Source organism: Rattus norvegicus, chromosome 15, assembly GCF_021556685.1.
Source record: "Rattus norvegicus strain SHRSP/BbbUtx chromosome 15, alternate assembly SHRSP_T2T, whole genome shotgun sequence".
NCBI classification, from domain to species: domain Eukaryota; kingdom Metazoa; phylum Chordata; class Mammalia; order Rodentia; family Muridae; genus Rattus; species Rattus norvegicus.
In genome coordinates this window covers 27,763,028-27,775,732 of record NC_141548.1, presented here as the reverse complement: position 1 = coordinate 27,775,732, position 12,705 = coordinate 27,763,028, and the positions used below count along the sequence as shown (strand labels likewise).

Sequence of the window (12,705 nt, the reverse complement as noted above, 5' to 3'; positions counted from 1 at the left end):
TTAAACACTTCATAAACATTTTTTTACTTTGTAACTTTTAATGTTCCACAGTCTTTAAACTGAAACACTTTAAAATTCAGTCTCTTTCAAGATATGAAGTCTCATTTAAAACCTAAAATCTTTTTAAAAATTAGTTTCTAAACTGTGGGCTTCTGAAAAATGAAAAGTACGTTAATACTTTCTTCCTTCAAGAAGGAAGAACCCTGGCACAGTCACAATATGAAGACAGCAAAGTCAAACTCCAAAAGTGTAAATAACTCATTATCTAATATCTGGGATTCACTCACAATCTTCTGGGCTCCTCCAAAGTGTTTGAGTCACCTCACTGACTCTACCCTTTGTAGCATATATAGATTAACTTTCAGATTCAGGATGGCTTCATTCTGAATATGCCTTCCTTGACAACTTTTATTTTTTTGGTCTTTTGAGACAGGGTTTCATTATCTATTCCTGTTTGACATTGAACTCACATACCTCTATCTTCTTCTGCTTTCAACCACTTAGATTAAAGGTACACACCACTATGACCTGCTTAGATTAAAACAACAACAACAACAACAACAACAACAACAGCAACAACCAACAAGAAAACAAGATTAATTTTTATATTTATTTATATATATATATGTGTATTGGTGAGTATGTGTCACATTCATAAAGGTGGCCTTGTAAGTATTGAGTGTCCTATAGTTGTATTAAAAAAACTCTGTTTATTAGTTTTTCATAATCATCTTCCCAAAGAAGACATTATGGAGAGCATATTTCATGTCCTTGTTACGCAGGCTATAGATGAAGGGATTTAAAGCTGGTGTCACCACAGAGTATATCAGTGTGATAGCTTTATGCATGTCAACTGATTTGCCAGATGTGGGAGTCACATACATCACCACTATGGTTCCATAAAACAGAGACACCACCAGCAGGTGGGACCCACAGGTTGAGAAGGCCTTTTGTCGTCCATCTGAAGGAACCTGGAGAACAGCTCTGAGCACCAGGATATAGGATGCAAGGATGTACAAGCCAGTGAGAGTAATGATAAGAGTACTTATTGAATAGAACACATGTTTTACGATGGGTGTATGGGTACAGGAGAGTGCCATTAGTGGGTCCACATCACAGAGAAAATGATCAATGATATTGGGGCCACAGAAAGACAATTGAGAAATGAAGAAAATGGGAATCAAATATAGAGAGAAACCAATGATCCAACAGAGGGACACAAGAATACTGCAGAATTGCCTAGTCATGATGGCAGGATAGTGCAGTGGGTGGCAGATGGCTAGGTACCTATCATAAGCCATGGCACAGAGGAAGAAACATTCAGTTGTACCCAGGGAGAAGAAGAAGTAGAACTGAGTAAAGCATCCAGAGAAGGACATAGTCTTAGTTTTGGATAGAAAGTTGACCAGCATGTTGGGGACTGTGCAGGTCACGTACCAGATTTCTAGGAAGGAGAAGTTGGCCAGGAACATGTACATAGGGGTGTGGAGTTGTTGGTTCCACCTCACTGCACAAATGATGGCCATATTCCCAGTCAAAGTTATCATGTAGACCAGCAGAATCAGTGAGAAAAGTGTGATTTGAATCTTCCAGGGACCAGGGAAGCCCAATAAGACAAAATATGTCACTGTGGATGCCTCTGACTTATTCATGACCACCAGACTGTGGGAAGAAGGTAGATTATAATGATATACTTTGTTGATGAAATATCTTGAAGCTTTTCTTTGGACAAAGAGATTGACCCATGCAGGCAAATGCACTGAATAGTTTAGAACATTGAATAAATTTTATCCTATTTCTGAGTATGTCCCTTTCGTTCCAAAGTTAATCTGTTTCTAAAAACTAAATAGTAAGTTTTGTGAGTTTTCAGTGGCAGTAGAAAATTAATTAAATTTCTTTTTTGTTATTTTAGTGATATACCACTTTTTTAGCATAAAGCCCAGGGTTTGGTTTCTGCACCAGTAAAACAGGTGCAAAAAAAAATTCAAAATCAAAATATTGAAATTATGGCATTTTTTCCCCCCTCTGGCTTGTTCAAACACAACCAAAGTTCCATCCTTTTTAGTCTGAGGACATGCATGCTATTATTTTCAATAGCCTTTGTATAAATTTCAATGGTTTATAATTTGACATTAATTTAGATTGTTTTTGGAACTGTTATTAAGAGAATTTATTTTTGATTATGTTGAATAATGACAGGAGAAGAAAGTCAATAATAATAAATAATTTATGCAGCTTGCTTTTTCATATTTTAAGATATTGTATAAGGATTATACAATATCTTAAATTATCTTATAATTTTATAAATAATTTTTTGTTTTTAGCAATAAAAGCCTCTATTTTATTCAATTTAATTTCACATGTCAATTTACCATTTTTTAAAATATTTTTTAGTTTATCATTTTCTATTCATTTAATATTGTTATATTAATGGACATAATGTATGTGAATACTTATGAGATTTTCCTCCATAAAACACTTTTATTAGGTCCAGAATTTTCCTGACAATTTATTATTCACAGCCTATCTTCTTTTATTTAAGTTATATCCAATATTAAAAAGCAAGGCAAAAAAATAAAAATAGTTGTTTCTAAATTTAATTTATTTACATTCCAAAATTTGCCCTCCTTTTGCAGAACATAGTAATCACAGATAAGTTTGTCTTCTTTATAATGACATGCTAATTGTATATAATAGATATTTTACTATGACAATCTCATGAAGTTAATACACTTCTATGGCTCTCACTTCCCTTCCTCAATTCATCTTTCCTCTGAATCTTCTTCATTTCTTTCCTCTTTTGTTACATTTTTCCAAGGAAAAATAATTTTAAAAATCAAGCTGGGATGTAGGTAGTACTTACCTAGCATATATGATGTTATGGATTTCATTAACCTATACCATAAAAAGATACAATAAAAAACTGGAAAAAACCTGGTAACCGGGAAAGGGAATGATAATAAGAAATAAATAAATAAGAGATACTCAAGTTAGTAAAGATAAAAGAAAAAACCTGGAAAAAAGAGAAAAACCATCAAAGCACAGGGAAAGAGCACAGGGATAGATTCAAAGTATCAACAAAATCTTTTAAAATTCCCCTTTAAAGATGATGTTTTAGTACGTACAGTACTGGCTGGCCTGAAATTTGCTATTTAGCCTCTTAGGCTACATTTTGAACCTTTCATCTTCCTGTCTTAGCCTTTTGAGTGGTAGATATCATTATGAGAACTATGCCTGGCTGAACAAAAAGATTTAAACTTTTTATGAGGAAGAGCATTATATATATATTTTAATAGAAATAGCACATATAGCACTTATAGTATTCATTGAACATAATAAAAAGAAAACGTGGAGATGATATTAGATAAGATAGATACACTGGTGATGGTGTAGCTGTCCCAGGAACAACAGTTTAGTAATAGCCCAAGTGAATGGTTCTAATTGAGCAACGTAGCTTCTATATTTTTAGACAAGAAGCTATGAAGAAAAGAAATATGAGAATGAAGAGATTTTAAGTTTTTCAAACTAAGATAATTATTAAGAATTAAAGCAACCCATACCGATTCTCATTTTGGCAGCACATCAAGAAAGACCCGTAGTTTCTATAGCCACACTACAAGTTTTCCACATTTTCACATAAACCTCTCTACAACAGGGGGCTGAGCAGTCCTTTCCCCTGGAATGAAGCAGCAGCAGCAGCAGCAGCAGCAGCAGCAGCAGCAGCAGCAGCAGCAGCAGCAGCAGCAGCAATGACTCTGAACCCAGGTCATAGATTTTGATGTCAAATCGAAATATGTAAATCTGAGCCACATGCATAGCAGCTGTAGATTACATTTGTCGACATTAAAGACAGTAGAACAACGTGCAGATAAAATGTTAGTCCTAGGGGAGGATGGCAGATGAAACCACAGATAACTGCCAATGTTAATGCAAAGGCTCTTCCTTACATGGCTGTTGTTAGGTTCTACATGAATTTGTAATCTTCATCAGCACTGACTTCATCTTGCCGCACAGCCACGTTCTCTTCTCATCCCTCTTTTCTTCCTCTTTTTGCTTCTCCCCTCAAAGAGAGAATCTCTATCTCTAAGGTCTCTCTATACAGCTCATCCTGGCCTCACACCCAGGAACTCCTGGTTCCCCTTCCAGTGCTATGATTACAAGCGTGCAGCCCATTCCCAGATCCTTTCTTAATGAGCTGTGCAATGGATGGAGAGAGAACTGAGAAAGAAAACAGTAATTCTGATATTGATTCCTATTGGCTTCCATTTCAGGGCAGAGAGTTATTCCCTCACTGTCCTGCACACATATCATAAAAAGACTCATCTTCCCTGATGCGTTAGCCACGTTGTTCTGTGAATAAACTTGATACCCTTTAGCTCATTGGCTTTGGAGTGGGCAAATTCCATGGTGACCTAAACATTCTGGATAATGTTCTTTTTCTTTTAATTTTGAGCAGAAAGACAAACTGACATTTGTTGACAACCTTTGAGCCCAGTGAATGGGCAGATGCATTACTTAGTAGACCCACCTGTCACGCAGAACAACAGTAGTGCCTGCCACATACTAGGTCATCCTGCAGTCAGAGTAAGGCTACAAAGATTCTCTCCTTTCCTGGATCAAGCACAGCTGCTGTGTATAAGCATTCCATACATTGCTAATTCTGCTTCCTTTGCACTACAAGATTGTAGTGTTCTGTTTCTTGCTGTGTAAAGATTGTGTGTTGTTCCCTTTTTATGTCCTATGTTGCCAACTGTTAAGATTTCTCAGCTCTCTGTACAAATGAACCTATTATTTTCCATGTGGTCCTTGGGGACCTCTTTGCTTCTTGTCATGGAGTTTCACTAAGGATTTTGATAAATTGCTCTACAGGGATTATTAATAATGTGCCACAAATCTCATGTCCTTCCCTCCTTAAGTTTGAGAGTCTCTAAAAGGGTATGCAACTTTTGTGATGAGATACATAGAATGTTCAATTAAATCTCATTTCTTTTAAACATTCCTTTATTATATTTTATTTAAATGGTTTTAGTGTTTTAAGTTTATAATAATATCATCTTTCCATTCCCTATAATGCATTCAAACCTTTCCACATTCCCCTTCTTGCTCTTTTTCAAATTTGTAGCTTCATTTTTATTAATTGTTGTTACACACGTGCACAGACATTCCTAAGTATTGAAACACAACCCAACCATTTGGTTTTGAGTAACTCGTGGGTGTACTCTTCCCAGGAAAGCCAGTTTCTCCACTCTTAGCCTCCCTTAGTTGCTTGCACTTTGGTGCTATCAGAAAGTGACATGAAGAATCTCGTGCTCCCTGCCTCCAACTCAATGCTCCCAAACCCCGTGGGAGAGAGAGCTCACTTGCACAGGTGGGCACTCCTGAGACTGCAGAGCGGAAGAGACCACCAACACTGCCCACCCCTGCCCACATCCCTGGCTCAAGAGGAAACTGTATATGGCCTCTGGGTTCTCTTGGACAAGGGCACAGGAGCAGCAAGTACGGTGCGTTTGAGACACCGCCAGAACCTGAATGGACCGACCAGATAAACAGTTCTCTGCACCCAAATCCCGTGGGAGGGAGAGCAAAACCTTCAGAGAGGCAGACACGCCTGGGAAACCAGAAGAGACTACACTCTGCCCATATCTCTGACTCCAGAGGAAAACACCAAATGCCATCTGGAACGCTGGTGCACGGAAGCTCCCGAAAAGGGCAGCGCAGATCTTCCTGGTTGCTGCTCCCGTGGAGAGCTCATAAACAACACCCCACGAGCAAACTTGAGCCTCGGGACGACAGGTAAGACAAAACTTCCTGCTCCAAGCGACCTGCCTGGTGAACTCAAGACGCAGGCCCACAGGAACAGCTGAAGACCTGTAGTTAGGAAAAACTACACGCCCGAAAGCAGAACACTCGGTTCCCTTAACTGGCTGAAAACAGGAAAACAGGTCTACAGCACTCCTGACACACAGGCTTATAGGACAGTCTAGCCACTGTCAGAAATAGCAGAACAAAGAAACACTAGAGATAATCTGATGGTGAGAGGCAAGCCCAGGAACCCGAGCAACAGAAACCAAGACTACATGGCATCATCGGAGCCCAATTCTCCCACCAAAGCAAACACGGAATATCCAAACACACCAGAAAAGCAAGATCTAGTTTCAAAATCATATTTGATCATGATGCTGGAGGACTTCAAGAAAGACATGAAGAACTCCCTTAGAGAAACACAGGAAAACATAAATAAACAAGTAGAAGCCTACAGAGAGGAATCGCAAAAATCCCTGAAAGAATTCCAGGAAAACACAATCAAACAATTGAAGGAATTAAAAATGGAAATAGAAGCAATAAAGAAAGAACACATGGAAACAACCCTGGATATAGAAAACCAAAGGAAGAGACAAGGAGCCGTAGATACAAGCATCACCAACAGAATACAAGAGATAGAAGAGAGAATCTCAGGAGCAGAAGATTCCATAGAAATCATCGACTCAACTGTCAAAGATAATGTAAAACGGAAAAAGCTACTGGTCCAAAACATACAGGAAATCCAGGACTCAATGAGAAGATCAAACCTAAGGATAATTGGTATAGAAGAGAGTGAAGACTCCCAGCTCAAAGGACCAGTAAATATCTTCAACAAAATCATAGAAGAAAACTTCCTTAACCTAAAATAAGAGATACCCATAGGCATACAAGAAGCCTACAGAACTCCAAATAGATTGGACCAGAAAAGAAACACCTCCCGACACATAATAGTCAAAACACCAAATGCACAAAATAAAGAAAGAATATTAAAAGCAGTAAGGGAAAAAGGTCAAGTAACATATAAAGGCAGACCTATCAGAATCACACCAGACGTTTCGCCAGACACTATGAAAGCCAGAAGATCCTGGACAGATGTCATACAGACCCTAAGAGAACACAAATGCCAGCCCAGGTTACTGTATCCTGCAAAACTCTCAATTAACATAGATGGAGAAACCAAGATATTCCATGACAAAACCAAATTTACACAATATCTTTCTACAAATCCAGCACTACAAAGTATAATAAATGGTAAAGTCCAACGTAAGGAGGCATGCTACACCCTAGAAAAAGCAAGAAACTAATCTTCTTGGCAACAAAACAAAGAGAAGAAAAGCACACAAACATAACCTCACAGCCAAGTATGAATATAACAGGAAGAAATAATCACTATTCCTTAATATCTCTCAGCATCAATGGTCTCAACTCCCCAATAAAAAGACATAGATTAACAAACTGGATATGCAATTAGGACCCTGCATTCTGCTGCCTACAGGAAACACACCTCAGAGACAAAGACAGACACTACCTCAGAGTCAAAGGCTGGAAAACAACTTTCCAAGCAAATGGTCAGAATAAGCAAGCTGGAGTAGCCATTCTAATATCAAATAAAATCAATTTTCAACTAAAAGTCATCAAAAAGATAAGGAAGGACACTTCATATTCATCAAAGGAAAAATCCACCAAGATGAACTCTCAATCCTAAATATCTGTGCCCCAAATAAAAGGGCACCTACATACGTAAAAGAAACCTTACTAAAGCTCAAAACACACATTGTACCTCACACAATAATAGTAGGAGATTTCAACACCCCACTCTCATCAATGGACAGATCATGGAAACAGAAATTAAACAGAGACGTAGACTAAGAGAAGTCATGAGCCAAATGGACTTAACAGATATTTATAGAACATTCTATCCTAAAGCAAAAGGATATACCTTCTTCTCAGCTCCTCATGGTACTTTCTCTAAAATTGACCATATAATTGGTCAAAAAACAAGCCTCAACAGCTACAGAAAGATAGAAATAATCCCATGCGTGCTATCAGACCACCACGGCCTAAAGCTGGTCTTCAATAACAGTAAGGGAAGAACTCCCACATATATGTGATAGTTGAACAATGCTCTACTCAACGATAACCTGGTCAAGGAAGAAATAAAGAAAGAAATTAAAAATTTTTTAGAATTTAATGAAAATGAAGGTACAACATACCCAAACTTATGGGACACAATGAAAGCTGTGCTAAGAGGAAAACTCATAGCTCTGAGTGCCTGTAGAAAGAAACAGGAGAGAGCATATGTCAGCAACTTGACAGCACACCTAAAAGCTCTAGAACAAAAAGAAGCAAATACACCCAGGAGGAGTAGAATACAGGAAATATTCAAACTCAGAGCTGAAATCAGCCAAGTAGAAACAAAAAGGACCATAGAAAGAATCAACAGAACCAAAAGTTGGTTCTTTGAGAAAATCAACAAGATAGATAAACCCTTAGCCAGACTAATGAGAGGACACAGAGAGTGTGTCCAAATTAACAAAATCAGAAATGAAAAGGGAGACATAACTACACATTCAGAGGAAATTCAAAAAAATCATCAGATCTTACTTTAAAAGCCTATATTCAACAAAACTTGAAAATCTGCAGGAAATGGACAATTTTCTAGACAGATACCAGGTACCGAAGTTAAATCAGGAACAGATAAACCAGTTAAACAACCCCATAACTCCTAAGGAAATAGAAGCAGTCATTAAAGGTCTCCCAACCAAAAAGAGCCCAGGTCCAGACTGGTTTACTGCAGAATTCTATCAGACCTTCATAGAAAACCTCATACCAATACTATCCAAACTATTCCACAAATTGAAACAGACGGAGCACTACCGAATTCCTTCTATGAAGCCACAATTACTCTTATACCTAAACCACACAAAGACCCAACAAAGAAAGAGAACTTCAGACCAATTTCCCTTATGAATATCGACGCAAAAATACTCAATAAAATTCTGGCAATCCGAGTCCAAGAGCACATCAAAACAATCATCCACCATGATCAAGTAGGCTTCATCCCAGGCATGCAGGGATGGTTTAATATACGGAAAACCATCAACGTGATCCATTCTATAAACAAACTGAAAGAACAAAACCACATGATCATTTCATTAGATGCTGAGAAAGCATTTGACAAAATTCAACACCCCTTCATGATAAAAGTCCTGGAAAGAATAGGAATTCAAGGCCCATACCTAAACATAGTAAAAGCCATATACAGCAAACCAGTTGTTAACATTAAACTAAATGGAGAGAAACTTGAAGCAATCCCACTAAAATCAGGGACTAGACAAGGCTGCCCACTCTTTCCCTACTTATTCAATATAGTTCTTGGAGTTACAGCCAGAGCAATCAGACAACAAAAGGAGGTCAAGGGGATACAGATCGGAAAAGATGAAGTCAAAATATCACTATTTGCAGATGACATGATAGTATATTTAAGTGATCCCAAAAGTTCCACCAGAGAACTACTAAAGCTGATGAACAACTTCAGCAAAGTGGCTGGGTATAAAATTAACTCAAATAAATCAGTAGCCTTCCTCTACACAAAAGAGAAAGAAGCCGAGAAAGAAATTAGCGAAATGACACCCTTCATAATAGACCCAAACAATATAAAGTACCTCGGTGTGACTTTAACCAAGCAAGTAAAAGATCTATACAATAAGAACTTCAAGACTCTGAAGAAAGAAATTGAAGAAGACCTGAGAAGATGGAAAGATCTCCCATGCTCATGGATTGGCAGGATTAATATAGTAAAAAATGGCCATTCTACCAAAAGCCATCTACAGATTCAATGTAATCTCCATCAAAATACCAATCCAATTCTTCAAAGGGTTAGACAGAACAATTTGCAAATTCATCTGGAATAACAAAAAACCCAGGATAGCTAAAGCTATCCTCAACAATAAAAGGACTTCAGGGGGAATCACTATCCCTGAACTCAAGCAGTATTACAGAGCAATAGTGATAAAAACTGCATGGTATTGGTACAGAGACAGACAGATAGACCAATGGAACAGAATTGAAGACCCAGAAATGAACCCACACACATATCGGCACCTGATTTTTGACAAAGGAGCCAAAACCATTCAATGGAAAAAAGATAGCATTTTTTCAGCAAATGGTGCTGGTTCAACTGGAGGTCAACATGTAGAAGAATGCAAATCTATCCATGCTTATCACCCTGTACAAAGCTTAAGTCCAAGTGGATGAAGGACCTCTACATCAAGCCAGATACACTGAACCTAATAGAAGAAAAACTATGGCAGCATCTCGAACACATGGGCACTGGAAAAAAATTTCCTGAACCAAACACCAATGGCTTATGCTCTAAGATCAAGAATCAACAAATGGGATCTCATAAAACTGCAAAGCTTGTGTAAGGCAAAGGACACTGTGATTAGGACAAAATGGCAACCAACAGATTGGGAAAAGATCTTTACCAATCCTGCAACAGATAGAGGCCTTATATCCAAAATATACAAAGAACTCAAAAGCTAGACCGCAGGGAGACAAATAACCCTATTAAAAAATGGGGTTCATAGACTGTTGGGGGGAGGGCGGCAATGGGGGAAGGGTTGGGAGGGGAACACCCATAGGGTAGGGGAGGGGGGAGGGGGATGTTTGCCCGGAAACCGGGAAAGGGAATAACACTCGAAATGTATATAAGAAATACTCAAGTTAATAATAATAAAAAAGAAAAACATAAATGTTAAATATACTATAAAAAAAGTATAAGCAGAAGCAACTTCCTCACTTAATAAACATTGTATACAAAATTCAGAGCTAAACAAAGAATTCACAGCTGAGGAATGCCGAATGGCTGAGAAACACCTAAAGAAATGTTCAACATCTTTAGTCATAAGGGAAATGCAAATCAAAACAACCCTGAGATTTCACCTCACACCACTGAGGATGGCTAAGATCAAAAACTCAGGTGACAGCAGATGCTGGCGAGGATGTGGAGAACGAGGAACACTCCTCCATTGTTGGTGGGATTGCAGACTGGTACAACCATTCTGGAAATCAGGCTGGAGGTTCCTCAGAAAATTGGACATTGAACTGCCTGAGGATCCAGCTATACCTCTCTTGGGCATATACCCACAAGATGCCCCAACATATAAAAAAGACACGTGCTCCACTATGTTCATAGCAGCCTTATTTATAATAGCCAGAAGCTGGAAAGAACCCAGATGCCCTTCAACAGAGGAATGGATACAGAAAATGTGGTACATCTACACAATGGAATATTACTCAGCTATCAAAAACAACGGCTTTATGAAATTCGTAGGCAAATGGTTGGAACTGGAAAATATCATCCTGAGTGAGCTAACCCAATCACAGAAAAACACACATGGTATGCACTCATTGATAAGTGGCTATTAGCCCAAATGCTTGAATTACCCTAGATGCCTAAAACACATGAAACTTAAGACGGATGATCAAAATGTGAATGCTTCACTCCTTCTTTAAAAGGGGAACAAGAATACCCTTGGCAGGGAATAGAGAGGCAGAGATTAAAACAGACACAGAAGGAACACCCATTCAGAGCCTGCCCCACATGTGGCCCACACATATACAGCCACCCAATTAGACAAGATGGATGAAGCAAAGAAGTGCAGGCCGACAGGAGCCGGATGTAGATCTCTCCTGAGAGACACAGCCAGAATACAGCAAATACAAAGGCGAATCCCAGCAGCAAACCACTGAACTGAGAATAGGTCCCCCATTGAAGGAATCAGAGAAAGAACTGGAAAAGCTTGAAGGGGCTCGAGACCCCATATGTACAACAATGCCAAGCAACCAGAGCTTCCAGGGACTAAGCCACTACCTAAAGACTATACATGGACTGACCCTGGACTCTGACCTCATAGGTAGCAATGAATATCCTAGTAAGAGCACCAGTGGAAGGGGAAGCCCTGGGTCCTGCTAAGACTCAACCCCCAGTGAACGTGATTGTTGGGGGGAGGGTGGCATTGGTGGGAGGATGGGGAGGGGAACACCCATAAAGAAGGGGAGAGGGAGGGATTAGGGGGATGTTTGCCCGGAAACCGGAAAGAGAATAACATTCGAAATGTAAATAAGAAATACTCAAATTAATAAATAAATTAAAAAAATAGAAAGTGACATGAAAATTCCCCAAGGAAGCAACAACCATCCGTCACATACCGGCCTGCTTACTGCAAACTCGTACAGCCGCCAACATGGAGAAATAACCTCAGGGTGCAGCAATGGCACACACTGCTATTGGTAACTAATAGCTCTCTAAGTTTACTCAAGACCTGCTCAGTAGGAGGGTCATCATACCAGGTGTTTGAAACGTAACCAACTACCCAGTGCTAGTGAAGTTAGAGGTCTTATTGAAGAACACGAAACTACCACTTTATGAAAGCTGTATAGTAGCTGACTGTATTCTTAATATCTGTCTCTACATACAAGAAAGTGTGATCCTCACCTTCAATTAAACTTCACTAGGTCATAGACACAGACCATTACCATTCTTCCTAAATAAGGTTGTTTAATTTTGGGGGATTTATTTATTTATTTATTTATTTATTTATTTATTTATTTATTTATTTATTGTCTATTCATCTATTCACACACCTGCACATTATCTATGTATCATCTATGTATCTATGTATCATCTATGTATCTATGTATCTATGTATCTATCTGTCTGTCTATCTATCTATCTATCTATCTATCTATCTATCTATCTATCCATCCATCCACCCACCCACCCACCCACCCACCCACCCACCCACCCATCCATCCATCCATCCATCCATCCATCTATCTATCTATCTATCTATCTATCTATCTATCTATCTATCTATCTATCTATCTATCCATCCATCC

The 12,705-nt window shown here is 38.6% G+C and overlaps 1 protein-coding gene across 2 annotated transcripts; it reads right to left on the bottom strand.

The window, feature by feature from the left end:
* Positions 1 to 713: 713 nt before the first annotated feature.
* Or11h23b (olfactory receptor family 11 subfamily H member 23B) lies at positions 714 to 4,648 on the bottom strand. 2 transcript variants are annotated; one of them, XM_087586360.1, is made up of 2 exons: positions 4,554 to 4,648; positions 714 to 1,662 (listed from the first exon to the last, which is right to left on the bottom strand). In XM_087586360.1, the coding sequence occupies exon 2, from the start codon at positions 1,650 to 1,652 to the stop codon at positions 714 to 716; it is 939 nt and encodes a 312-aa protein (XP_087442486.1). In that variant the 5' UTR covers positions 1,653 to 1,662; positions 4,554 to 4,648. The 2 variants fall into 2 exon arrangements, with proteins under 2 accessions (XP_087442486.1, NP_001000838.1); NM_001000838.1 differs by lacking the exon at positions 4,554 to 4,648 and having other exon boundaries at positions 714 to 1,652.
* Between the last annotated feature and the right edge of the window lie 8,057 nt (positions 4,649 to 12,705).